Source organism: Aptenodytes patagonicus, chromosome 8 (genome assembly GCF_965638725.1).
Source record: "Aptenodytes patagonicus chromosome 8, bAptPat1.pri.cur, whole genome shotgun sequence".
Classification (NCBI taxonomy): Eukaryota; Metazoa; Chordata; class Aves; order Sphenisciformes; family Spheniscidae; genus Aptenodytes; species Aptenodytes patagonicus.
The window spans coordinates 21,252,905-21,280,470 of NC_134956.1; the positions used below are offsets into that span (position 1 = coordinate 21,252,905).

At 40.1% G+C, this 27,566-nt stretch overlaps 1 protein-coding gene across 1 annotated transcript in view; it reads right to left on the bottom strand.

Annotated features, from left to right (window-relative positions):
* Window positions 1-27,566, bottom strand: part of CNTN3 (contactin 3) — a 112,772-nt gene that overhangs the window by 56,725 nt on the left and 28,481 nt on the right. The window contains exon 2 of the mRNA XM_076346680.1: window positions 24,596-24,729. Within this exon, the coding sequence (XP_076202795.1) occupies window positions 24,596-24,650 (55 nt within the window). The 5' untranslated portion in view covers window positions 24,651-24,729. The remainder of the gene's footprint in view (window positions 1-24,595; window positions 24,730-27,566) is intronic.

Below are 27,566 nucleotides of genomic sequence, written 5' to 3' on the forward strand. Positions count from 1 at the left end.
GCTAAGTTTTAAGTCTCCAGCACATTGCTAAGAAAGATTTCAAAACATGGAGTAACAGTAACATGAGCATCATTTTCACTGCCTCTACCCTGTAATAACTGTTTTATGCACTTGGAACAGAAGCACTCAAACGCTCATGTGATACCCATGACAATTAAAAGACATGGATTTGTGAATTCATGAGGGGAAGAGAATACGCTGCCTGAAGCATCTGTATAAGACAGACCTTGTTCTCACCTGATGTCAACACGTGAGAAAGAATAAAAAAAATTGATCTTCATCTGCAGAACGCATGCCTGTTGACTGCATTAATTACAGTTCACTTCAAGTACCTTCCAAAATGTTTCTGGTTTCTGTAATCTTGTGTAATCAAGGAAGGTAAGCAAATGGATCATGCAAGATCAGATCAAATATTACGCCTATGCTTTGAAAAGACAGAACACCATGTTATGAAAAATCCAGAGTTTTTGATGACAAAGCTGCTCCAGACACACAACTCCTAGCTTGTGGCAGCACTGAGTTGGATCACGTTGTGCCAAGAAACCTGTGTGATGTTTCACCCCTAGTCACACGTATCTGTACATAAGACCTTCATAAGATTAGTAGAGGCTGCCTTTTTTTTTAATTAAAAAAGTAACACAGGACATTCCCTCCCTGGAGAGGAGCAGAATTCAGTAGGTTTCCAAGTCCAGTGACACCCAAGCATCTTATCACACTTACATCAATTGATATTTATTGTCAACACACATTTACTAGCAATCCCACCATGTTCTGATAACTGCCGAACAACGGTTCATGCCCTACAAACATACTTGTCCCTTAAGAGCCGCAAAAATATTTATTCCATTACTTCATTAGACTCATTATTATTCAAAGCAGCAGAACTTGTTAAATATCCTTTATGTATAATTCTGTACTGGTAAGATATTCAAGTACCTAAATGAGTCAGACAACCAAATCTTAACTGTTTTCTTGAATAGGTAATTCTGAAGTGGGGACTTTGTTCGATGTCAGCACATAATGAAGTACTAATTCACAACCCGCTCACCCTGGTAAAAGTCACATTATTATAAAGAAATGAAATACCAGTGTCTCAGCTCTTAAGAAAAAATAACAGCCTCAGCATGTTGCAATAGCTATGTTGGTAATGACAACTTCTGGAGAAAACAGAATAAGGTAAACCTGTTTCTTTAAAAAAAATAACAACCAACAAACCCACAAAAAACCCCTCTTCATCATCACCTAAATCACCTACGTGCATAAGCAAACCTTCTTCCCCACCACTCTATATCCCAAAATTGGCTACTTCCGTGACCATGTATTTTATACTTCTTTAGACAGATACCAGAAACTGAGTGTACAGTTGGCATAGTTTTAAGTTTCTTAAAAATACTTGTATCCACACAACAGAATAGTTGTTTACACAGCCTGTTAACCACCAACACACTCCCTGCAGACACACAGCACTTGGAAAAAGCACCGCAGAGCTGCACACGGAGCAAGCGAGACTTTCTGCTGCCTTCCCTGGGTTTCGGATCAAGTCTGGGAGAATCATGCTGGGGTGGAAGGGAGGGATGAGACCAAAAATTAATCTCCGTAATCATCAATTATTGTTGGAGGCAGAAAGGAGAGAGGAGAATAATGTTAACAGTGCAAAAGTGAACATTACTCAAAGCACGCAAAGAATCATGGCGATTTGTCACTCCAGAAGAGATTCACCGGCTACTGGGGAACCATCTCCACAGTTTCACTTTTGTCAGGCGGGTGTCACAAGGAAATCATAGTTTCACAGCAACCTCTACAAAATCGCTTAATGCTGTGACACACTGCTGAGCTTTCATCGTATAATACGACATTTATCTGTACGACGGTAACAGTACAGCGGGTTACACACACACACTCTCTAGAGTATTTCTAAAAACCCAATTTTGGTAAGAAAGGAGCACCTCCGGTGCTGTTGGTGTACTCCTGCAGCGAGGACAGTGGCACCGCTCCTCCAGGTTGAGACCCAGCCCGGCTGCACGGCAAGTAACAGCCCTGCTGCCTACAGCCACCGATGCCCTGGCCATTTCATGCCCTAAAGGCTCCAGGACAGGGCAAGCAGAAACGAACTCCCACCCTCAAGGAGCTTTTTATTCACAACCCAAAGCACTACTTAGACAACACTGAGTTTTTAGTTTGAAGTACTGCTCCCGTCTCTGCTCATGTTACATTAGTCTCACTCAGCAAACCCCATCTGAGCCTGTATCTCGCATCCCTAGAAATATTCCTAGTAAAATGCAGCAAACTTCTATGTAGAGCAAGCAGGTGAGGGAAGAGACCCTGCAGGTTGTTTCCATTGCATGAAAAGCAGAACATCTAATGAGCGAGTCGTGCAGGGACTAACAGGCTGCCGGAGGCAGTTGTGGTGAACAGCACCAACCAACAGCATCAAAAACTTACAAAACTCTCAAACTCTTCACCTCCCCTTAAATCACTTGGGGTGCAGCAAAAAACGAAACAGGAAAGAATTAAAACATTCTTACACCAATTAAACAAGAATCATTTAGAAGTCACACAAAGTGTGTTATATAAACACAAATAGGAAAAGCTAAAAAGAAATTGGCAGGGATGTATCAGAGTGCAGCGAACATGAGATGTCAGCATGGAAAGAGGTAGAAGAGTCTGCAGTAACGAGGGAGAAAGAGGGACAGAGAGATGAGATGTTTTTGTGGGCTGTGTGGAACAGAAGGAAGAGACCAGAGACAGCAAAATAAAAAAAGCAGTAGAGGAACATTAATAGCGTAAAGTTGAGTCAACATCTGATGAGCAGGGAATTTTTTTTTTTTAAACACACTTTGCATTGGCAAAAATGCACTGAGAGAACTGGAAAAATAGCGTTGTAAGGGAAATGCATGTTCTTAAGGAAAGACATTCTCCAATAAATATTTCAAAAAATATGCCTTCCATAAATTCGTATTATCTGGGAATTATCACTGAACTCAAGGCAAACACAGCACTGAGCAAAGCAATTCAAGTAATTTAAGAAATCTCAGGAGGGAAATATCTCGGCCCCCGGAGGAAACCGTACCTTCTTTATGGAGCTGATCCAGCTCTCCAGAGTGAGCCTCCAGCTTCCACAGCCCATGGACCAGCTCTTTGAGGATCAGGCTCTCCAAAGCTCTGCAACCCTGAGAGTGTGTTTCTTGCTGTGATTAAAGCTCTGAAGTAGCTTTATCTGTTTATGTCTGTCCCTCTACCTCCAACTTTGCAGCCAGCAGGCATGTGCAATGAAACAAGCCATCTCCCCACCCATGAGCTACGATACTAGAGTAATTTGCCTAGAAGAAGAGAGCAAACCTTAACCCATGGCCTACCCTGCCAAAAATCACCTGTGCCGTTTTCTTTTCCAGAATCAGCTGGGTTTTATCTCTAGCTCCAGCTGCTGTTCAGTATTTTTAACTTGACATGTTGGGGGTCCTGAAGAGCTAACACTGACAGATTTTTATTTTTTGTTTTTATTTTAGTAATTCTCCAGTATACTGTTTCTCAACCTAAAACCAGATGGGTTTGTCAGGTACATTATGCCTCAACTCTTTAGTTTAATAAAACAAGTACAAGGGAACTTAGAGAAGATGACTATTTCTACATAAGCGATTTCAGTAACCTACTTGAAGCCAGCCATACAGGGGATAGAGTGCAAGCACAGAAATTAATACTGTATCAAGAACAATATTTACAGAGGAATTCAGATGAAATTAAAACATTTAATTTTATTATCAGAGTGACTGTTACATGAAAAAATGCAGCGGCAGAAATAAAAGTAATACATTCTCATGGTAGCACATTTTCCTGGTTCCTGTAGAGGAAGAACAGTTATTTTACTGTGCTAACTATTCGCGTAACGATTTTGTGAAAATTCACTTACCTCTTTCTTATCTGACAAATAAAACAACTCAGTATCCTGAATATAGCATATGGTACTGACATTAATTGCCTCTGTGATGTTCAAATCTTATATCCCCGTTTCAGAAATGTTAAACACTCTTCCTTGGGTGCTCCACTACAACTGCAGCTGTACCTAGCTGAGTACAAAGATGTTGCCACAGCATAAAACAGATTCTGGAAAATTGCTGCAAACATTTATGACTATAAATCTCTTAGGTTACTAGCTAGGATTAGACTACATTAACAGGCTCAGGAGGACAGGATAGATAAGAAAAATGATCTATTTCTACCCGGGCACCATACAGCAACACTAACACTGTAGCTTAATGGATGTTCAGGAACACATCAAAGCAAACCAGAATATATTTTGTTCGTTTTCTTTACAGTAGCTAAAAGTGGCTAAAGCAGATGGTCTGTAGTTACTTTCTTACAGACTTCAGGGAACAGAGATGCAGTGAAATGCATTTCTTGCCATGATGTCATTTGGAGCTGACAAGCAAAACTGTTTTTTTCTACTGAAGATAAGGCAGAAAAAGTAAGAGAAAAAACATCCTTTTGATGTCGACAGTGGAGATGTTTAAAACAATAAAAAAATTGCCAGGTTCACATAAAAACACAAAAATGAAAAAATCTAACTTGATCTCTAGGAGACAGGACATTGTGCAATCCAAGTGACAGAATCGTTTCTTGAATACTGAAGATGAAAGCCAAATGACGAAAAGTTTCCCATGAAGCCGTATCTCCAACCTGTGCACAAGTTCTTAAAAAAGTTATTTAATCAAAAGCTAAAAAACATTGCATAATCTAATTCAGGTATTCTTGTGCAAACATCTTACTCTGTAGTCCCTAATAAAATTAAAAGAACATACTGAGGTTGCAAACTCAATTACTTGGAGTTAGAAGATGCCAGAATTAAGGTTGCCTAAGATCACAAATATTGCCTAAGACAAAAAAAATGAAACAGTAAGATTTCAGCACCAAGGGCTTGGGATGGAAGCATGTGTTTGCCCTGGTTGGCTGGGAACACATTGCAGCTGGGAAAGGCACTGAGGGACATTTGCTGTCAGGAGAGAAGCCACCAGGAAGGTTATGAACACGGGTCCCATGAAGCAGCCACCCAGACTGAAAATCCCAGCTCCAGAGAGCCCCAGTCCCAATGCCATGGTCTCTCATGGGGTCTGGGATGTTTAGCTTGAGATGCAGCTCCTACATGTTTCTGTCATTCCTCATACACCTTTGTGCTTGTCCCCCCTTCTCCTCAACGGCTTCCCTTTCAGTCCTTGCTTCCCCACCAGTTCCAGCCTCCTCAACTCCTACCAACACTCAGGCACGGCACGTTCCTCAACTTTTCTTAAAATACCTTTATCTGCAGTCTCATAAAACTCATTCTGCCAATCCCTTACCCCTTAATTATGATCATGATATTCATTACAATCAAATTCCTCTAACTCCTCCCTTTTCTTTTAATCCAGAGGGATTTCATAGTTTTTGCTGTGAGGGTCTGAACTCAAGACAGACCATCTCATCTCAACAACAATGCCAGACTTCACTAGGTGAGCGTTACAGAGAAATAGCAACAAGCAGCAAGCATGCTGAGCGATCAAGAGTTTGGGCATACTCTTGGTAAGTCTTCACATGTAGGGGAAGACCTAGAAAGGGATTTTCGTGTCTATACCTAAGGTACAGGGAGAAGGAGATGCTGCGGTAAAGTTGGGAAGCTTCAGGGAGCAGAATTTGATGGAGTTGTTTCTTAAAACAGCAAAGACAAAGACTAAGAGTCAATTCAACCAAAACAGCCTAAAGGCCATCTCAAGACCATCTGGTCTCATTTTGGAGTTGCTTAGTATGGGGAGTTGATGACTTGTACCAGAGTTTCCTGCTATTAGAGCAGCCACTTTCTTGTCTTACCTGGAAACCTCTCCTCTCCTCAAGTGCTGCTGGTATATTTAATTAGTTTTCCGAGAGTCTGAATGTTCAATGGAAGGTGTCAAATTATTTTGCACCTACAGCGAGCTGCAGCAGGGATCGAGTGCATGGCAGCTCTTGCTGAGCACTGACTTTGCACTCCTGGCAGGACATTTGAGGAAACCTGATGAGCAGAGATCCTTGCAGTTGCTCCAACACGCACAGTGAGACATGCTGCAGCAGTTCTACTTATCTATGCTGAAATATGTTTTCACTGTAAACAACTTTCTTTCACTTGAACCCTCCCACCAACAGACTCGCAGCAGTCAAAAAGAAATCGTTAGAGCAGAGTAAAGGCATACCGGAGGATTAACCACCACCATGACCCGCAAGGCTGGCGCTGGCTTTGCAGCAGCAGCTCTCAGCAGCACGCTGCCCGCTCGCCTGCCTATCGCGTTTTCACAGGGGTTTCTTCTGGTATCATTTCTTAGGTAGGACAAACCCAAAGGCTGGAGCCAGATAAACTCAAGTTAGAATTAAAACTGCAGACAGTTCAGAAGCAGCAGTAAGTTGCTGCATACTGGATAAGGGTTTAATACAAGGGTTACTGAATAAAATTGTATTGTGATATCCAGGAGATCAAACCAGATCATCTAACGGTTCCCTCTGATCTTTCATCTTAGAAAGACATGAATAACCTATGGCATAGCTTATTTTCTCAAATCTAAAATACTGTAAACACTACCTTTTATCCTACCAAAGAACTGCTCTGTTCCTACCAGCTACACAAACACACGCTAAATCAGCCTGACCAGAACTATAGACAAAGTCTACCCACTGCAGTTAAGCCAAAATTTCATTTGCTCTGTCACACATCTACTTCTGCCCCTCATATCCTCTATAAAATCAGAATGGCCTTTTCAGTACATGTGCCAGAGCTTCAGTCTGGTTACAAAATCTCTCTTCCAATACTAATCATTGCTCTGACCCAGATATAATAGAGACGCATTTAAAAAACAAGCAGTAGAATCCCCATGCAGATAACAAATCCCATGTTTTGGTTTATAAAAGCAGGAACAATAATCGTTATGCGATTAAACAGAGGGGTAAAGAGATGATAAAATTGCATTTGGTCTTGCTCAGAATGAATTGGTATCTGATACCGCATCGTCTGGAGGAAGAACAGGAGACCCTTGCAAGCATGACTCGGAATAAATTAAATTCATTACACAAAGCAGTAATTTGTGATAAGAACTCACTCTAACTTCATCTACCTGGACACCTTATTTCGTGACAAATCAATGCAATTCAGGGTGTGTGGCAGACAAGTACCACGGTGTGCTTAAGTGCCTCGGTTTCCACTGAAAACAGTTGCAATGCATAGCAGCCCTCTTCCAGCCTCTAGACGGACATCATCTTCTCACAGACACTGGGATGTGAGGAATCGATTTTACCCTTGCCATGGAGTCAGTAAATACTGGAGTCTGGAAGTATGTTTAGGTCCCACAATTTAGACATAAGGATCAGAATCTCTAGACAATTTTTTTCAGTACAGAAGGATTTATTGTGTGGCAAAAAGGCTTCTAAAAGAAACAAGATAGTAATTCCACTGAATCCCCATCAGAAAAGCGAGGGGAAAGAAAAACACAGGATGGATAAGACAGAACTGACTTAAGGAGAGGCTACAGTTACTTTTAAATGGAAGCGAACAAAAGTTATACACAAAGATGAAACGGTAAATCAGAGTAGCATATGTTAAGACTGAAGTTGTGAAATACTAAGGAGAAAAATGCTAGATTTTGTTAACAAAGCAGCTGAACATTCAAAAAATTCTTCTGAATAGAGTAAGAAATAAAACCAGAAAGAGATATAAATTAAGAAATCAGAGGTTCAAAAACAGCTGAATGCAACGGATTGTGAACAATCAATGAGGAAATGCAAAACAACTGTTGATATCAGATTACTAATAATCAAAAGCATCATATCATACACTTCTTTGGTACTCGGCGAGCAAGTGATGAAGCCTACTGGCAAACTGCGAACAAGAGTTCAGAGAGCAGATGAGAAGTTGTGGCAGTGTAGGACCAGCCTCTAAACCAAGAAACCCAATAAATTACTGACTCATTTGATCGTTTAACTTCGTTACTGGGTAAAATAGCAGTACATACAGTAGAAGCAATCAATATAAAAGCACTAGGAAAATACAAATCATTAGATGTTACAATGATAAGTTCATGAAGAAAAACTGCACTCAATGACATGGTAGCTGCCTTCTTACACAGAAACTTAGGGTTTCAAATAGATGTCCCCAGACACCAGTTTCAGCCCATCATCTACAAACTTCTCATTCTCTCCGTCAGCTCTGCAAGATCACAAGGTTATCCACACTGCCTGCGAAGTACTAATATAATGCAAACATTAACATGAAGTTGAGGGGAGGAGTGTTTGTTTTCTGAAATGGTACCACTTGTAAGTGACAAATGTCTATGGACAAAACACTAATTAAAACTTAAGTCTTAAGTTATTCCCATACATCATTAACATTTAAACGTGGTTTAGCTGGTTTTTGGTAAAGAGGTTTTGACTTAGTTATTTCCATGGTAAGGAATATTAGAAGAAATTCTGTATAACCTTTTAGTAAAAAGCTACAAAAATAAGAGTTCTAAGGAAACAAATGAAGGCATTTGAAATTCAAGTGGTAAAAAGGCCTTCCACCTAGCTGGTGAGTTCATCTTTCCAGTTTGCTCCATCCCCCAAAAGCTAGTGTAAGCAGATTATCCAGAGCACTTTCTTCTTTGCTCTTCTTGCAGCAAGAGAGTGAAAAAAACAGAAAATGCAGGGATCATTTGAGAACATTAACCTCCTTGGAAGAGGAGGGAACAAGACAAGATCTTTAGAGAATTGCATTCTGTCTGCCTCCGCAGTAATGGCATTACACTTGAATGAAAGCAAAATTATGTGGAAGACTGTTAGTTTACTGAAGGGTCAAAGAGATGACAGCTGTGGCAGGTGGCGGTAAACCTTTAATATGCCATGATGTACCAATGTGCACATCCTTCAGTGGATGAATAAATGTGGCTGAACAAGGGATTACACCTGAGCAAGCAACTGCATAGATTAATAAACTCAGCATCAGACCATTCAACAACAGAAGCTGCGGGAGTAGAGAAAAATAACTGCCCAGAAATACCTATCTGTTCTTCTGCTACTCCATTTATAAAAACAAATACAATCCCAGTGCTACTGAAAAGAGTTTAATAGATTGAGACATGTACATAAGGAGAAAACCCTCAAAACACAGTGGGACCTCAAATCTTTTTGTTGGTATCTAAGCAGAATCATTAAGTGACAGATGCTCTATGTGCAGATTGATCTCCAGCCTAAGCCAAATTGCTCCGCATAGGGTGATGTAATCCTCAAAAGCATATCGTTAACTACAATTTAATAAAAAGCCACGGGCTGAAAAAATACAGTTTCATAAAAAAGAAAGAAGATCTCTCACTGCACAGGGCTGAGAGAGGTAATAACAGGAAAATAAAAAACAGGTACTGCATCTCTTCTCATAACTAGTGAGAATTTTCTTGGTTATTAAATGAGACTCCCCACAACTCACAGCCCGCGCTCGCTCTGTCACCGCTCACTACCATATTCTACTAGAAACAAACACTTACGTAAATATATTATCAATACAAAAATAAAGACAGAAGCAATGCAGTGTAACAGGAGTAGTTCTGCAAGTTCCATCGCTTTGGTGTTAAGATACCTACTTTGCTTAGCAAGTAGCTATACCAACAGTAAACATCAGGAAGCAAAGTAGGCAGGCTGGCAGCAAATCAGAGCCCTGAAAAAGTACATTTAAAGTAAGAAGATACACAGTGAAGACATTTAAACAGTTATTCTCAATCCCACCTAAATCTGACATTTATTGTGTTGCAGCCATGGGTTACTTGCAGTTAAAACTTACTGTGTATTTATATATTCATTGAGTGTTAGTACAATTTGGTACATCACAAGACAACTGCACCCGTTATACACCTTTTAGCTGCATCTTTTTTCTATTTCAGAACTTGTAATCTTAATATTATCTGTAGTATGCTAAATGGGCTAACAAGACCCCATTAGGGCAATTCTGACAAACAAAACAAGGGCTGAAATTTTTTCCCTAGCAATGACTTGCTTTGATTTTTCAGTGAATATAAGCTCTGTTTTCCCAAATGAACCATATACCAGAGGTTTAAGAACAGTCCTGAAGCGCAAGGAAAGTCATCACTCTTCTAAAAAAAACCAAAAAACCAAAACAGAAGAAAACCAAGAAAAAATCCGCAAGAATTAAAACGGAAACATTTTTTGTTTAAAGCTTTACGGGGGGGAATGCCAAAATTGTTAGTTATTTATGAAAATTCTTACACCTATAGAACTGAAGCTAGCACTTCAAAAGGCTCCTGTTAAAGAGACTTCAGAATTTAGGCATAAAGTCTAAATACCTAAAAATAAAATGGATCATATTGGTTTAATCTTTATGTATATTCTGTGATCGAAAGAAGACTTTTAGGTTTTAAAAGCCTGAAAAAACCCACAAACAACCCCCCAACCCAAAAAACCTTCCCCCCAAACCCCACCACCAAAACCATCAAAAAACCTTACAAGGTAAGAACTAGGCACTACATGTGCTAAGTAATTTTAGCAAACAAATTACTGCCCTCCGAAGAAAAGCTAAGTTAGGAAAATTAATGTTTAAGTCAAAAATAATTATTGCCAAAATGTAGATCACTATTAGAGAAGTGAACAAGAGGGATTATAAAGGATGAAACATGAATGGGCTAATAAAGAAACAGTCCATTCCTCACCCACTGACAATAAATATGATTTGAATGGATGCAGAAAGTTTGTAGTAAACCTGCAGGACTCTGGCAGCAACTAATAAAAGGTGGTGGGACAACCAAAAGCAGGGGAACAGCAAGGTGCACGCAAAACTGCGGTTCCAGAAGATCCTTATTTCTTAGTGTCAGTACTAACACTGCCGCAACCGGGTTGCATCTCTGGTTCACAGCAAGCCGCAGCCGTCAGGACTGAGGTAGCAGACAGTTAAAATATCTCCATTACAGCTATGGAAGAAAAATTTTGATTCAGATCAACGTACATAACTATCTTCCATTGCACTTCAGTTCAACAGTTATTATATTAAGCAAGTCCAATCAAGTGAAATGTTTAATATGAGAAAAAGATGTACAGAGACAAAGCAACAGCTGCTTTTGTCAGCCTCATTTAATGCCTTTAAACAGCAAGCAGACACAACGAACAGAGGATGTAAACCCTTTTGTACACACTGGTTTTACACGCTGACCTGGGGCCACATCCCTGTGGCCTCCCCCCTGATACAGAGGATTCAGAGACCCCCACCAGGTCAGGATATTCCCAGCTGTGGAGCCGTGGGCCACCGGTCATGGACCAACAGGCAGAAGGGCTGGACACAAAGCCGGGGGTCAACGCAGCACCCAGCTAAGCCTCTGCTTGCACCCAACTTTCTCTTAAGAGATTCCAAGTTCCACGAGGAGCAAAATCACAGCAAGCTAAGACTTATCTTCACTGCAAGTGGCACTTTTAAGTTATATAAGCTATAACATTGCAGGTCATTAAGTCTGTATTTTTGGCTGGGCATGTAGGTTGGCCTTCAACTTTCTGAAAGTTTTGCCCAGACAACGTATTAAAACAGTGTGAAAGTTTAGGCTTCATTAAAAAACTACAGTAAAAAATGTAATAAATAGCTTTAGGTAAAGAGAAGATGGTTTTATATATATAATCTCTCTCTTCCCCCCCCAATATTCTTTCCCTTATTTCCTATGCTAGAAAGTCACTGCTCTCTCCCCTCACCGTACTCCCCTCCTTCACAAGCTATTCATACGCAAGCTTTGAAAGATAGTATGAGACAAGCAGATTTACATTAAAAAAAAGATAAGGTTGCTATGGGAAGAAGATGACAAAAACTGTTACTTAATCCAACATAAAAAGGATGAGAATTGGAGAGAACTCAAATGGAATTGAAACTGTCACCCCAACCGATAAGGTTATGATCTGCAACAACTGCTTTTTCTCCCTCCTCTATGCTTTTATGTAATTTCATTTTCTTTTCAGATACTATTTACAGAATACAGTAATTCAAGTTAAGATCCAAAAAACTTTAAAAAAAAGAATCAGGGGTAGTACTTTCCAGTATGTTGCTTACTACTGACACTCACTTGTAAACTCTTGTAAAAGCTGAAATATGCCCACTCTGCAATGCTATGGATGTAGATCTGGAATTTGAGATGAATCTTTAGATTTTATATATTTTATTTTTATATATATGTTAAAAAAATATTCAGCCATGTAATTTTCTTTCTTTAACTACAGTCTGTGGTCTGCAATGAAGTTTTGCATAGGCTAGTAAGTAAATTCAGATTCAGTTTTTTCCACAGCTGCAATCAGAGGCAATTCTTATAAATTTTGAAGGCAGAAAGAACCGTCACACCACTCCCTATCCCCAAAAAGTCAAAGTACCATTAATGTCAGTAGTTTATCTCAAAAAACATTCTTATCAGAGCTTGCTGGAATCACTTCCCAGCTAGCACAAAACATCACGGGAAGGAATGAATCTATCCCATTTTTAAGCTGTTGATACAGGATAAATGTTTCTTCAGATTTTGAAAAGCGTAGGGAAAATGTATTTCCTTCCATTACATACCCCCATAGCTGCCTTGACTCACTGACTAACATGCCGTATGATCTCCCTACACAGTGAACCTGAAAAATGAGAAATGTGATGAAACCTTACAAGACCCAATTGATAAAGTCTCTATCGATGGATGATCTCTGGCAACATAAAGACCAGAAAGTAATCTAGAATAAACTAGCTAAAAACTTTCTTGAACATACAGCAGAGCTTTAAAAGACCGGTTCCTATTTGCACTTTAGCTCTTCCAAGGTACGCAAAGGCCTCCTGAAAGCGACCAAGGAGCAGATTTGAAGCTCCTTTAAGATGCCATTGCAAGATTTATGGTGGGGCACATTCACATCAATGTGAATCAAATCCTGTGCCTGGTACCAAGGCTGTTAGTGTCACAATTTGCCTGTTATCTTCAATATCATAAAATTTGCCATTCAGTTGTTTACCAATAGCAATACCTTTGTCTGCCACCTCTGAAAAGTATGGGAGAATCCTTGACTGAATCTAACATTGAACTATTTGGGGATTTTCTATATTGCTTTCAGAGTTATAAATAGTTGTATGAGGAACCAGGATAAAATATACACTAATTACCCTTGACTATGCAAATTAAGCTGTTTTTAATTCAGGTTTAAAACATTTTGAAGTTCTCATTGCACAACCACCACCAAAGGCAAATGAACGCTACATTTCTCTTTGCAGTCCTCTGCCTCTTGCTGCAGAGCACCCGAAGATGCACTGAATTATTTTGCAAAGTGTATGCCTTGTGTGCAAGGCGTGACTCGCAGCTCACCGGGGACAAGGTGGCATTTCGAGCCTCTCCAATCTGCGATGGTAGAGGAGTGCCACAGGAGTTGTGAACATTTTCTGCTTATTTAAAATAGGCTCCTGACATACTCCGTTGCCTCTGCTAAACAAAAGTGATGCTAATCCACCGATTCCTCACACTTGGTACTTGTTAACAAAACAACACTTAGGAGATGGGAACAAACTCCAATGTGTATTTAGAACAATGCAGAAAGTCTCCATTTTGTGACTCTTCTCACACAGACCCTTGCAAGGGTCATTGTGATTTTTCCTGGCAATTTGAATGGAAACTGCTAAGTCACCTGCACAAGGTCACAGCCACCACAATTTGAACCCAGGTCTCCGTAAAACCCACAGCCCTGCGCCCTTTGCATTAGGCTGTTCCAGGTTTCTCATTTTACACCGCAGGGAAACATCCAGTCGGCTTCAGTACAAAGTTCCTTACTGTATATCATTGCATAAAGTTACTCCATACCTCCCCTTCTTCACTAAGGCTTTCTCTTCCCCTCTGTTGGATTAAAATACTACAAATACTTCCAGCGACCAGTTCAAATAAAGTGGTTTCTACGTTCAAATGTTTCTCCACCGAGTTTGCAGTCCCTGAACATCTGACCCCCAACTATGCAAGAGAAAAGGATAACCAAGCACAAACACACTCACCTACGAGTCATCTTCTGCTTTCTCTTCCAAGAAAGCACACAGCACTGGTCTAGAAAAAGGTCTACATGCCTACCAAAAGGCCTATGTCTGAAATGCTTTTGACTTTGTTACAAGACTCCTTTAAAGGCGACAAGAAAGTCGTAACTATCTGTTCCATCCAAGAAGGAAAAAACATCATGCTACATTAAACAGCTATATTTTAGTATTCTGTTTATAGTTATGGAAATTTGGTTCATTTTAGCATCAATAAGTTCTGATTGTGCTAATCAGACAAGAATATAAATGAGCTTTTATTTGCTTAGATTTTCAAACATGTATAGTAATATGGTTGAGGTTAAGCTTTTGCTTTACAACCTTGTGTTATTTTTTACTGAAAACCAAGTGTGAAAATTGTGTTCTGATCCCTGATAAATACTGATCCCCAAAATCTCATCACTGATACGTACATCCCATATTGGAAAAGTTAAAGGCTAATATTATCCCATTTGTTATTAAACAAGAAAGGTTAATTATGGTGAAAATCAAGCTTTTGTCCAAGAGGCTAGCAGCAGCATATTTCATATTACCACAAATTAAAAGTCTAAAGCATTCATTTTGAACACGATCATTAAGAACAGAGTCAGAACAGTTTCTTCTGGAAGGCTTTTTTAAATACAAAACAAAGTGTTTATTCTCAGTTCTGTTGCATTCCTGAACACCTGCCAAGTTATTCAGCTTTGGATTTCAACCGCAGTGTACCTCCCCTGTTTTTCAACTGTCTTTCACAATCACTTTCATACGGTTTTTTTTCCCCCCCCAGTGTCCTGAGCTTCCCAAGTAAGGGGCTGATACAGCTTATGTTCTGCACAGCAAACTTCTCCCAAAGTCCTTTTCCCTTGTGTTCCCCCTCCCCAATGTCTTTTACCTTTCTGCTTGCAGAGAAAAGGGTTTCCCCCTGCCCGTCTTGGTATTTCTATAGCGTGACTCACCTGCAGATCTCCAGCCTCCATAAGGCAACAAGCACTACTAGACCTATTTTGTAGGTAAGAAGTAGAAGATTAAAGGTAGTACCCAAGACCCTGGGAATTACCACACTAGATGAGATTACTCATCCATCTTGGTCATCATTTATTCTTCAGCGATAGCCAACGATAGATACTTCAGAAGGTAGTTTAATCAATGAAGATGGCTGAACAGGAAGCCTGGGATGCTTCTGTCTAGTTTGCTATCAAAAGGCAGAAGAAACAATAGGATAGCTATTCAATAGGATGGCTGTTCAGCTAATGAGTAAAAGCTTTATCTTCATTTCATTACATAAACCAGCAAAAGAAAGGCAAAACAGCCAAGCTCTAAGCTTTTATCTCTTCAGTAAGGACAGCCTGGCAAGTAAAGAAGAATGACTTTAATAGCTGCTGCCAGGGGACAGGGAAGAAGAGATAAGCTGATGCTTTAAGAGAGAAGAAAGGGGGATGAGGGATCCCAGCTTGCAGAGAGCAGGTGACACAGCCTCTCCTCAACGCAGCTCCTACTGTCCCCTTGTACCACCTTGGGATGGGAGGGGAGGGCTGCCTGATGTTGGGGTGAAAGCCAGCTGTCCTGCAACAACTTCCAAGACCTTGCTTCTTCTGAAATGCTGCGTTGCCAATGTTGGACCATGCTAACCCAAAAAACAGCTGTGGAAAGGCTCCTGTCCTACCCTCATCACATGCCAAGCATGCTACGTGCTAAGGAATGGTTATGTACCTTCAAAAGCTACTTTCTCAGAGACAGGAGGCTGAAGTCATACAGTAAGTATCCATATACTAAATACCTGGCAATGATCTACCTACCAAGAAACTCAGCAATCAGAAGTCCCAAGGTACTGGGAGTTATCACCATTCTTATTAAATAAATATTTAGACTGTGGATTTGAGTAAGTATTCTGTTAGGGGTTACTATTAAACGCACCCAAGCTCCATAACCTTTTACAAAAAAATATATTGGAATTACTTGCTATATTCTACCATACTTTAAACTGCACTAGGCAGAACAACAGTATAAATACACATGTACAGCCTTCATGCTCAGTAATATTTGCAGTAACAAAATTTTATTGCAGGATAAAGCACTTGAAAATTTCTTCTTGGTAATTTACGTAAAAATTAGGATTGCCACTAGCCAAAATTTCTCCATTCAAGTGTCATAAAATCTATGATGAGTTTAATTAATGAAGTTAAAGACAGCATTTGTCTTGCTGAAATGAAGCATTAATTGTCTGGAGGTGAAAAATGCAGCTTTAATGTTAAACAGTATCTGCAGCAAGAAGTAGCTGCTTTTCAAGAGAAAGTTTTCTTCACGTTGGAAGATGAAGCAGAAACTGAGGAGACCCTTCAGAGGTATTTAAGGTCTCTCTTCAAAAAGAGTTTTAATATCACAGCATTTTCCACACCTAAGGAATTAAATATTGTAACTGATAAGAGCATGCCCACCATTGAAATACAGACTCCTGTAAATCCACTGAAATTGGAGAAAGTCCATTGAGTCAATGACAGTCTTCTCATTGACTTGGACCACCCCAAGTTTATATATAGCTAAAAAGAAAAAACAGAGGATCCTGATGACGGAGGCTGTATTTATTCCCGCACTTAATTCCAAGTGAGTGGATTAGCATCGTTCTCCATTGCTGCTCACCTTATTGCAATATTGACGAAGAATGAAAACAAGCCCTAAAAAGCCTTTCTCAAAATGAGTGTGCTCCATTGGTAGGCTGAAAACAGAAAACCTTGCAATGCTAAGGCGCAAGTGTACAAAAAGGCTATAGCTGTATTAAAAGCAAGAGTTGCAGCAGGAAGGCAGAGGCAAGATTTACACTGATTCACAGCAAGAGCTGAAACTGGGTCTCCAGTAAGCTACCACCATCTGCCAGTTTACAGGCAAAAGATGTCTGCGGCAGGGCAAATTTCTTGCCTCCCAGAGCTTAAATATCAGGTTGTTTGCTGTATCCTTTGTTCACCGTAATAGAGGAGTAGTTAGGCTTGATAGTATGTTGGGTTTAAGTGCAAAGGGATATCTACAATGGGTGCCTTTTCAGATTTACAGCAGCAATTTTGTTTCTGTTACCAGATCTGTATGAAGCACGCATGACATCAAACAATTCACAGAAAAGCAGAACTCTAAGATTGGTTCCTCATTTTGTAACTAATTCAATAAGCAAAAAAAAATTTTCTATCAGTGTAATGAATCTTGTTAGCAATATACAAGCAATCCAAGCTAAACAATTCTGACAGTCACTATTGGCATAGATGCATTTTAACATTATGGCTATACATGTATAATGTACAAAAAGGATATTACTATTAATATGCAAAACCATTATGCATTAAGATAGACTGGCTCTGTCTGAATGCTGTAACTCTTAATGAAAACTGAATTTTAATAAAAGGAGCGTCATAGCAGTAAGTGATGATAGCTATTTATTATTTTTCTACAAATGGATTCTCACCCATACAGAAACTCCTCACCGAAGACTAAATCAAAATTACTGCAAGTTTCTAAGAGCTGTGTCTGTTTTGCACAGGGGAAGGTATTGTTGGCATTCTGCCAATGTCCAAGAAGCCTACACTAAGAATTACACATTTATGACTGCAAATATACTCCTACATGGGATTAGTTTCAATACAAGAATTCGCCAGAAACATATGAGTTATTTCCTCATCTACATTAAATCAACAACATGTTGGTGTTTGGTACACCCCTTGTTTTCAAGAAATACTGAAGCCAAAAAAAAAAAAAAAAGCACTCTTGTGCCTTCAAAAGATGTTTAGCCACAAGGAAACAGCATCTCACTACGTAAGTGCATACCAAGAAGGTATCAGGTGCACCCATGGTTATTGGGCGAGAGACTGAGCTCTTAAACAGACTGCCCATATAAATGCAAGGCAGCATGGATCGAGACCACATGCATTACTGTGGTCAGATCCTACAGCAGCACTCCAAAAAAAAAAAAGCCGAAACCATATCCCCGACTGATGGGGAAACACGTGTACTAGTGCATCTGTAAATCTGGTACAGGAGGAAGGTTCTGGATTTCCAGATCAGCTGGCTAGTAAGGACTTGACAAAAATTCAACCCTGCGTCCAATTATACTGGATGCCAGAATGAGCAGGAATATTGTTCACTCATCTCACTGATCTTACAGGATCCTGATATTTGGGATCCAGGGCAAGTGCAATGACATTAAAAAGTGGACACACATCACCCTCTGTTTTCAGCAGGATCCCCTTTTTGCCCCTCCAAATCAATATGGGACAGAAGATGCGGGGTCAAAACAGGAACCTGACTGAAATCTTTTGCACATGCCGAGGCAAGCGAATCACCCACCACACCATAAAATGGTATTCCAGGTGTGGAGAGCCAAGCTTTTCCTCTGAAGAAGGTATTTCTACTTTCCTCGTAGCGTGATTTAAAAGCAACAATAAATCAGTAAGAACATGGAAGGTTTGTTTTCATGCTCTCTGGAAAATAAAGAAAGAGTAAGACTCATGCATTTCAATTTCGTAAGTCTCCTAAACTTAATACTAATGAAGAGGAGAGCTGTGGATCTGATACATGACATTGCTGAGCCTGAGGGTTTAACAGAGTTTTTTCTGTATTAGACTGAGGAAAAAAATGAAAATTAAAACCATGAAAACACCTGAATTGACATAAAGAAATACATATAACGTGATCTAATTTTAAACTCAAATGGACTATTATATAAGGCAAGAGAAGGAAAACCTTCCTGTTGGCAAATTTCACTGCGAAGGGCCAGAATAGGAGCCAGGCTTCAATGTCCAAATAGCTTCTGCATGTTACAATAATTTATTTTTTTTTCAGCCAAGGCTTGTAACAGCTGGAGTTAAAAACAAGTTTAATGGTAATTCTTTGTTTTGCTCTATTTAGATAAAGTGCAGTCAAGATAGTGTATCCTAATACTATTTGTTGTGGCAACAAGTTAGAAGCTTAGCAGAGAAAGTTAGTCCGAGTGGATTCTACAGGTCTCGCCCTGGACATGTTGTTTGAGATGTGCTCTTTCATCTCTTGAAGAACAAAAATGTCATGCATTTACACACACAGTTCTCCTTGTTTCATTTCACTGAACTTTCTCTTTATTCACAGCTTTCTTTACCCTTCAAACATCCTTCAAAAGTTGTTTTTCCTCTTAATTCTGAGGAGAAATGTTAAAAAGAGACCTTTCCAGGGAGAGCAGCGCAGTCAGTTTTAGCAGTATAAAACAGCTGAAAACAGTAGAAAATTTTGAGAAAGCAAAAGAAACTAATGCCTGTGCTCACACCACTGCTGCTGTGAAAGGCTGGGTGAGCAAACACGCAGCACTTGTGCCAGCCAGGGCTGATGGAGGCAGCACTCCCCACGGAGCTTACCCCTTCTCTCCAGCTGAGCAGTGCAATAAACAGCAGCAGGAAAACGAAGCCAGAAGTTAGCTGGAGTGGTAAGAAAAGCCAGCTGTCATGCAAACTGCAGAGAAGCAGTTTGCACACTCATGTGATAGGCATTCACCTTATTTATCTTAGATGCTCACCATACTCACCAGTCACTGCAATAGCAGCGCATCATAGTCTGCAGCACACCTCTCCCACATTCTGGAAAGGAAGGAACTGCTATCCAGTTTACCAAAAGAGTAAGAGAAGTCAGCTGGGTCACACTGGAGGGGTGGAAGTCTCCACAAGAGTCAGGAGAAGTTGTAACACACCTGGAATCAATTCATGACTTCACCACAGATCATGGCTTAGTTTTGCACTTTAACAGTTCATGTTATGTGTATTTTATTGATTTTTATCTTTGAAGTTGTTCTTCGGAGTAATTTAAACATAACAATACTAAAGTATGTGTTTTGAAATTACTTTTCTAACAAGGTAGACATTTTGAAACTCCATATATATATATTTAATGCTAAGTAATCACCTTTCTGCTCCAAGGTAAATGGACAAAGAGACCACAGGATCATTAGTCACACAGATATAAGCATACATCAATAAACAAAAACCCAAGGGCAATTTTTTTTTTTCATTAGATATTCTCACATCCCCACTTTGATGAACTGTGAAGATTCACATAGGATAAACGAAAAGCAATTCAATATAGGACAGAGAATGTCAAGATTTATAAGCCAAGATCAGCAGCATCTCCATTTCTGTAGCTATGATGTTATTTCATAACATTGAACTGCAGACAGGTCTTAAAAGAGCTGTCTTTTTACTTATAAGCAGAGCATAAGAAAAATTGTTTTCTATAGAGTCAGAATACCTGCTGATCTATCTTAATGATAGGTTAAAAGCAATATTCTCAAAACTGCTTAACAACTTGTTTTACATTTACAGTGTGCTCTTACTAAAATCTGTCTTGAAATAAATTCAACTACAGGATTCCCAAGTGGATTTTAGAAGCACGCTGTTCCAAAAGGTCCACTAATAATATTCAAGCAACTGAAGCAAACAGGTACCCTTAGCATTAAACACATGCCCAATCTCCAAACAGCAGGAGATCTGTATGTCAGGATTGAGACCTTTTGCAGAGTTTTGAGTGAGATGGCTTAGGCAGCTGGAAATGTTCAATTCAGGCTGTTCAGCAAATTACATCTGGCTCAAACTCTTGTCTCTCCAAGCACTGACTAACTCCAAACAACATTCTCAATGACGGCAATATAACAACATTAAGTAAGGGATATATATCAATTATGGGTGCTCAAGGCTTCCAAGCAGTCCTGCTCCATCAAACCATCTGGCTTTCGGCAATGTGAAAAATAGCTTTTGCTTGACTTGTTGCTCCAATCTACCAGCTCCCCATGGCTACTACACTGACACTTGCGACGTACCCTACTTGAAGGGAGGTGAACTGAAGTAGATGCAAAGAAGGGCTAGCAGGATGAACACGGGAAGAAGACAGTCTTACACAAGACCAGAACCATTTGCACTTCAAAGTATTAGCAACATTCTCCTTGTTAGTGCAATGGTCATTGGAAATTAAGTATTAGAGTCGCTTAGAACCACACAGTCGCTTAGAACCACACAGTCGCTTAGAACCACACAGTCGCTTAGAACCACACAGTCGCTTAGAACCACACAGTCGCTTAGAACCACACAGTCGCTTAGAACCACACAGTCGCTTAGAACCACACAGTCGCTTAGAACCACACAGTCGCTTAGAACCACACAGTCGCTTAGAACCACACAGTCGCTTAGAACCACACAGTCGCTTAGAACCACACAGTCGCTTAGAACCACACAGTCGCTACATACATATTTTCAGGAAGTCATTTGGTAGACCTGGTGTTAATACGGTTTAACATAAGAAACCTTCCCATTCATCCTGGATCCTTTCTTCATAGGCAGCAAAAACAAAACTTGCTTTCATCTAAGTTGCTTTTAAATGTGACCCAAAAGAACTGAGATGACATGAAATAAAAATGTAAGAAAGATTAAAGGATAAAAACAGTCCTTCAACAGATGGGTGGAAAATCTTTCATCCTTGTAGATGGAGGTTATGTACTTCTCCACACGAACCACTACCAAGGTCAAAGCGATCTGAGCAAGGCTTTGAGGGTGTCACACCAATAGTTCTACAGATGTTGCAGCTCATACTCCAAGTAGCTGTTTGCAAGTCTCCAACTAGGGATGTTTACAGCTTTCTCCGTATTACTGCTCATAACACATCAGCAGGGCTTGGGAGACTAGGAGAACCCTGTGCTATTTAAGAGTTGCCTACCCTCCTGGGTCTGAATGTTACCTCATGTATTATCTCAAAGTTTTTTTCCATTTAAAAAAAAGCATATTTAAATTCAACACATCAAGCCAGAAGATTTGCATGCTTTGCAATTTAAAAAGATACAACTTCAATAAGGGTAAAGTGATTGTCGTTTTTCAAAAGAACATTTTACTGTATGTTATCTATGAATGAAATATTGGCGTTTTTAGCCTTCCCCTCTTACCCTACCTGTATCTCAGGTATTTGTTACGATTCAAAGGATAACTATTCAATTGTACAAATGTAACTAAAAACTACATCAAGATGACGTTATTAGTCCTTATCTTCCTTACTTTCTATCAACCAAAAAAACTTATAGAAATTTTTTTAACAGATTAAAAGCCAAGCCTTTTTTTTTTTTAGTATCAATACTCATCTAACACTAACATAACCATGAACATAATGAAATCATTCTACTACAAATAACATGCATAATGCCAATCACCAATAGAAGTGATTTATTGCATGAAAATTATTCATACATTTTAGTTAAGTATTGCAATATAAATATAACAAAAACAATATCCAGCAGATCAAAACCGGCAAGACTACACTTTGAAAAAATCTTTAGGTCCCTAATGATTTTTAATGTTTGGATTTTACCTGTTTTGTTCCCCCCCCTCCCCCCCCCGTATCCTTCATTACATCAACTAATCACTTTTAAAAAAAGGTTTGGTTTAGTCTATATTTAAATTAACAAATAATGTACCTCCTTCGAATAACAGCTGTACTGAACAGTCAGCAGAAATCCAAAGTTACGTATGAGAGATTCAGAAGTGCATACACACATTCTGCAACAATAAGTTGTTTCGCTGACATTTATACTGTCAAATTTTGCCAATTTAGATGCAGCAGTGGCTAATTGGCCTTATAAAGTAATTCCCCAATGATAACAGAGATGTAGCAGTAAACATTACAGAGAGTGGACTTACATCCTTCAAGTCATTTTAAGACTACAAACACATTTTCAACTTCAGGTATTTCCAGATGCAGCCCAAAAGAGAGGCACAGCGCTGGCTGGGGCGGCTCCGCTAGCTAACGCAGGATGCTCACAACTTCACACTCCTGCCTCACGCAGCACCACTGCTGCACACGTTTGCTGCTAAAAGAGAAGAGCTGGAAGTACAAGAAGCAGCATCGAGGAATGCCACAAAACACTACCTCTAATCCTCCTGTAGGGAAACAGCTCCCTGCCGCCTTCTCCCTCACTGTTTTGGGATTTCCACGAGCTCAAAGGTCACACTTATTGCACAGCTTACGCCACGGCAGCGGATGGGCCAGACTGACACAGGGAAAGCACGGACCCAGCAGCAAGACAGTATCTACTCAAAAGAAGCACTAAAAAGGTAGCTTTGCTCCTCGCAGTTTAAAGGAGAGAAAAGCAAAGCCCCTCTATTTCAACCAATAATTCTGTGCAAGTCTTGTATGATTGTTTTAGTGTCAGAAATGCCCAAGACCTCTTTCAGAAAGCAATCTGTAAAGTAGTCCTGCAGAAAAAATAATTTATATTTTAAGTGTCTTGGGATTTTATTTTTCTATAGAAAAACGTTTGGGTTTGATAGAGACAATATTAGCACCTTTCACTTTACAGATTGAAGAAAGGGAAGCCACGTTGTTAAACCAAAGGTTTTGATTAGGCAAAAAGCAAATCCTGGCCTTCTGAGTCTCCATATAAAGCTAAATCCATATGCCTTACTCACACTTATGTTTCTGTGCACCTCATGCAGGAATTCAATCCTCCTGAGGGCAGCCAGAACATAAGCACCAGTTCCAGGAGGAAGGGGGAGAGAAGAGGCTGGCACAGCACACGCTGCAGTATCACTAAGTAAATCGCAGCCGGGTGACTGCACAGGCCAGCCACAGCACCAAGGTCTCTATCGATGCCTGCGTTAGAGCTGTTGCAAAGAAAACGCATCTACTCACAACAGACACAGGCTATAAACCATTTGATTTACATGTTTCAATTAAGAGTACATGCATATGTACTACCCTCCTTCCCAAAGTAGCACTGACCGTTCTGTAGAGGATGCACGTAGGTAATTTGGGCACTGTTAGCTGTGCCCGCTCTTTGCAACCCTGGCGATGCCAACATGCACCAAAATCACCAAGAGTCAACCCCTGAGGACAAAACAGGGGCCTCTTTTCCCCCTCACATGCACCTTGGCATTACTAGGGATGCTCAAGCAGAATACATGCTGAACAAAGAGATCACCAAGAAAAGCGAGGGACTTCTGCTGCTGCTATAAGAATTAACCTCAATATGGTAAATAAAAATTACTCCGAAGAGCTAATGTGGCAGGAGAGAGAAAAGACCTGAAAAACAGCACAAGTTCTGAACACTGAGAACTAGCTGGGTTATTGTCTGGCAGACTAGGAAAAGCAAAACTCTGAACTGCTGAATTGGTGCAGCAATAACATAGCGCTACTCTTCATGAATAAACCCTTTCTAAAGTAAACAAAGTTTTGACAAAAGCTGCAGCAGTCATCCCCAGTTACAGCAAGAATTTAAAGTTTCCAGTTAAAGAAAAACACATATTGCAGCTATTAAATCAGCATACCTACGATGCATGCATTACTAGTAACATCCTTAATGTATTCAAATATCTTCTGCTTGCTTTGAAGGCATAGCCCTGTGTAGTAACTTTGGAGGAAAAAAGTTATTTTAATTCATTCACTGTAAAGATTTTGTATTATTTAAGATACATATTGCATGCTTGGTTTCTAAACTCTGTGTGACATTCGCATTTCAACGTCTCTGTGGTTCTATTCCTCAAGTGCAGTTCAAACTTGTATATAGCTCTAAACTGGAAGTTAGAAATTATTGTATATTGTTACCTCCAAGACAGCCAACAAACGATACCAGGAACAGCTGTTTCCACAGCAGCAGCATCTTCAGTCACCTAAATTCAGTAATTCTGGTTCAGTCTCAGGTGAAGTGAATGTTTAGTCTTCCAGGTGCAAGGTTTAACCTGTTAAAAGAACAAACAAAAAATTGAATCCAATGATGTTCCCTAAGAACTGGCTTCCTTGCTAATGCAATTTTAATAAATACAAACTTGACACATCCTCTAATGTTCCTCTTTTTTCCCATGACTTAACCCTCAACAGAAGGGTACATACATGTATCACATTGCATGTATGTATACGAGGTGTTAGAAGTTATATAATCCAGCAGGAGCAGAACTGACAGGTAAGCTGATTTTGTAGTTCCTACTTCTCACCAATCTCCAGCATTCCTTTATTTGTAAGAAACAGTAGTTTTAAGGAAGAGGGGGTACAGGAGGTGCAATCACACACAAAGTACAGTAGTTTAATGCATTTGTTACAAGAACAGCTTGCACTGCACTTGCCTTGTACACACTGTGCTAGCAACAATCTGAACATGTGCAATAACTGATTTAATTAAAGCCAAGTCTAACCCATTACTTTCTTTGTTTTCCATACTAGATCTCTACTCAATATGCAAAACAGCATTGTAGAAGTCCGAGAGGAAGATCTAGCAACTGAAAAAACCACCAGTGAGCACACCGCACTCAAGCGCATCAGGTGTAATGACATGCTATGAACTAATGTGCTAGCTTCCACTTCCACCTTTGTTACTGGCTAGATGATAAACTGTTTGCCCAGGTCTACTAGCCTGGGTATGACATCGTTATTTTACTTTTATTTTTTCCTAAAAAAGCTTTACAGTAAGTTTTCTGAAGTTGTATGACAACCGTGGCCTTTGTGTTTTGTGCATGTCACTTCCACAGCATCCTCTGGGTATCTGGGCAAAATTTGAGGTTCTGCAGCACACAGACCAGACCAAATGGTTCCTTCTGAAGTTAGTCTACAGATCAATGCACAGAAATATTAAGGTCAAGAAAGCAACCATTAATTCTGAGGAACCAAATCCGAGATGTCTGAACTTGATTTTTCCATGTGAACTGTATTTCACATTACAGTCAAAAGTTTCTAATGCTTCTGTAAATCGGGTGTCTGAATTTCAAGCTAAGCACCCCAGAAAAAGGGATCGCACACTCTGATACATCCCCACCCCATGACGCGCTAGGAGAATTTCAGCTCCCCAGAAAAACATCGCATGGCCCTTTGCCACAAGAGCTGTATCTTTTCGCACCCTGCGATCCCAGCTCACGCAGGGTACGCTATCAGCTTCCGCAGCAAACAGCAGCATCCTCTCCTCCGTACTGTCAGAGGTACCGCCTTCTGATTTTTTCATGTGTTTCTAAAACAGAAAATAAGCAAAACCAAAAACCTCACATTTCTATCATGTAATAGGTATTGATCACTCACAGCAGGTATCTGCTTGCCAGCAAAGCAGGTACAAGAGGGAAGCTTACTGTAGGGGTACAGCAATTCCCAAGTACCTAAAAATGGTGGTGGGGGGGAATATCCCACCCCCAGGCAGCTCTCCAGATCAGTTTGAGGAACCACACCCAGTTCTCACAGACTAAAATCTGAAGTAGTTTATCATATGCAACTACAACATTATCGGTTTCCAAAAGCAGTCATGTAAATACAATAAATTCTGGTAAGTTAAGTTTTCATGTTAAAAAAAAAAACCTACAGCAGTGTTTTGGCAACATTATAATTCTTCCTTTCCTGGAGCCAAAAAACCTGAGGTCACATACACATACTGAGGAGATCACATAAAGGAAGGTAGAAACCTGCTTTGTGTCAGATCTGCAGTTCAAGACTTTGTTTTTTTAAAAAAACAAACAAAAAACCCCCCAAAAAACCACCACACAAGACCCCCCCAACCAAACAGGAAATGAGAAAAATGCTTTTTGTTGAAGCTGAAAACTTGGGTTTGGCCATTCCCCACCCTGTGTTTCCAAGGGCCATCTGCAAGGCCTTCCGCGGAGGAAGGTCATCCATGGGCAGCCAGAGCCCAGAGGCAGGACAACCAAACACCCGCCCAGCACGCAGCCCCGGCCAGCACGCAGCCCCGGCTGCGCTGCTTGAGGACCGGCTGCTCCCACAGCCATCAGAAGCCACGGCTGCACCAGCGCCACGCCAGCCCGGCGCAGGAGCATCTCGGGACACCCCCAGCTTTGAGCTGCAATGCTAAATGCTGCCTAAGCATCACCATCATAGCCCATGGAAACTAGCGATTTTATAGCTGCAATGTTTGCCCTGAGCAGCGAGGACAGCCAGAAGGGCAGGAAGGGGAGAGGGGAGGAGGTGGAGTAGGAATACTGAAGTAGGTCACTCTTGTATGTCGGTTTTCTTGCAGTCTTACAAGGAAAGGAGGAGAAAAAAAAAGCCACACACAAACATGGAAAAGCTAAATTTGATTTTTTTTTTTCTTTAAGTGCTCTGGGCAAAGCAGAACGCGGTAGATCCATTTCAGGCCAGAAAAAAGTGCTTTGGTAGAAGCTAAAAAAATTGCAAAGTTTTATATGTGGGTATAAAATCATAAAAATACATCCCAACTTCTGCCTGCATTGTATTTTAATAAATTTGAATGTCTAAGAAAGAATAGTAGTTACCAGCTAGCTAACCTTGCAAGGTTTAAATTACTTTAAATGCTTCGTTTTCTCTCTGTTCTGTAAGATTTTGCTAATCTAGGATCTATTCCTGAATACCCAAAATTTCATTTTAAAAACATGACACTTAGCATTCAAATTTATAGTTTTAAGCCAGATAAACATATCCTTATGCTCAGTAACAGGTCAGTTCTCTACAAAGGAAGATGCAAATTCATACACACACCGATTTAACACCAAGCAGACACCAAAATATAAGATTCTTGAAGTTTTTCCTCAGTTCATTGTTGAGCAACGGCCTTCCCATTAAAGAAAAG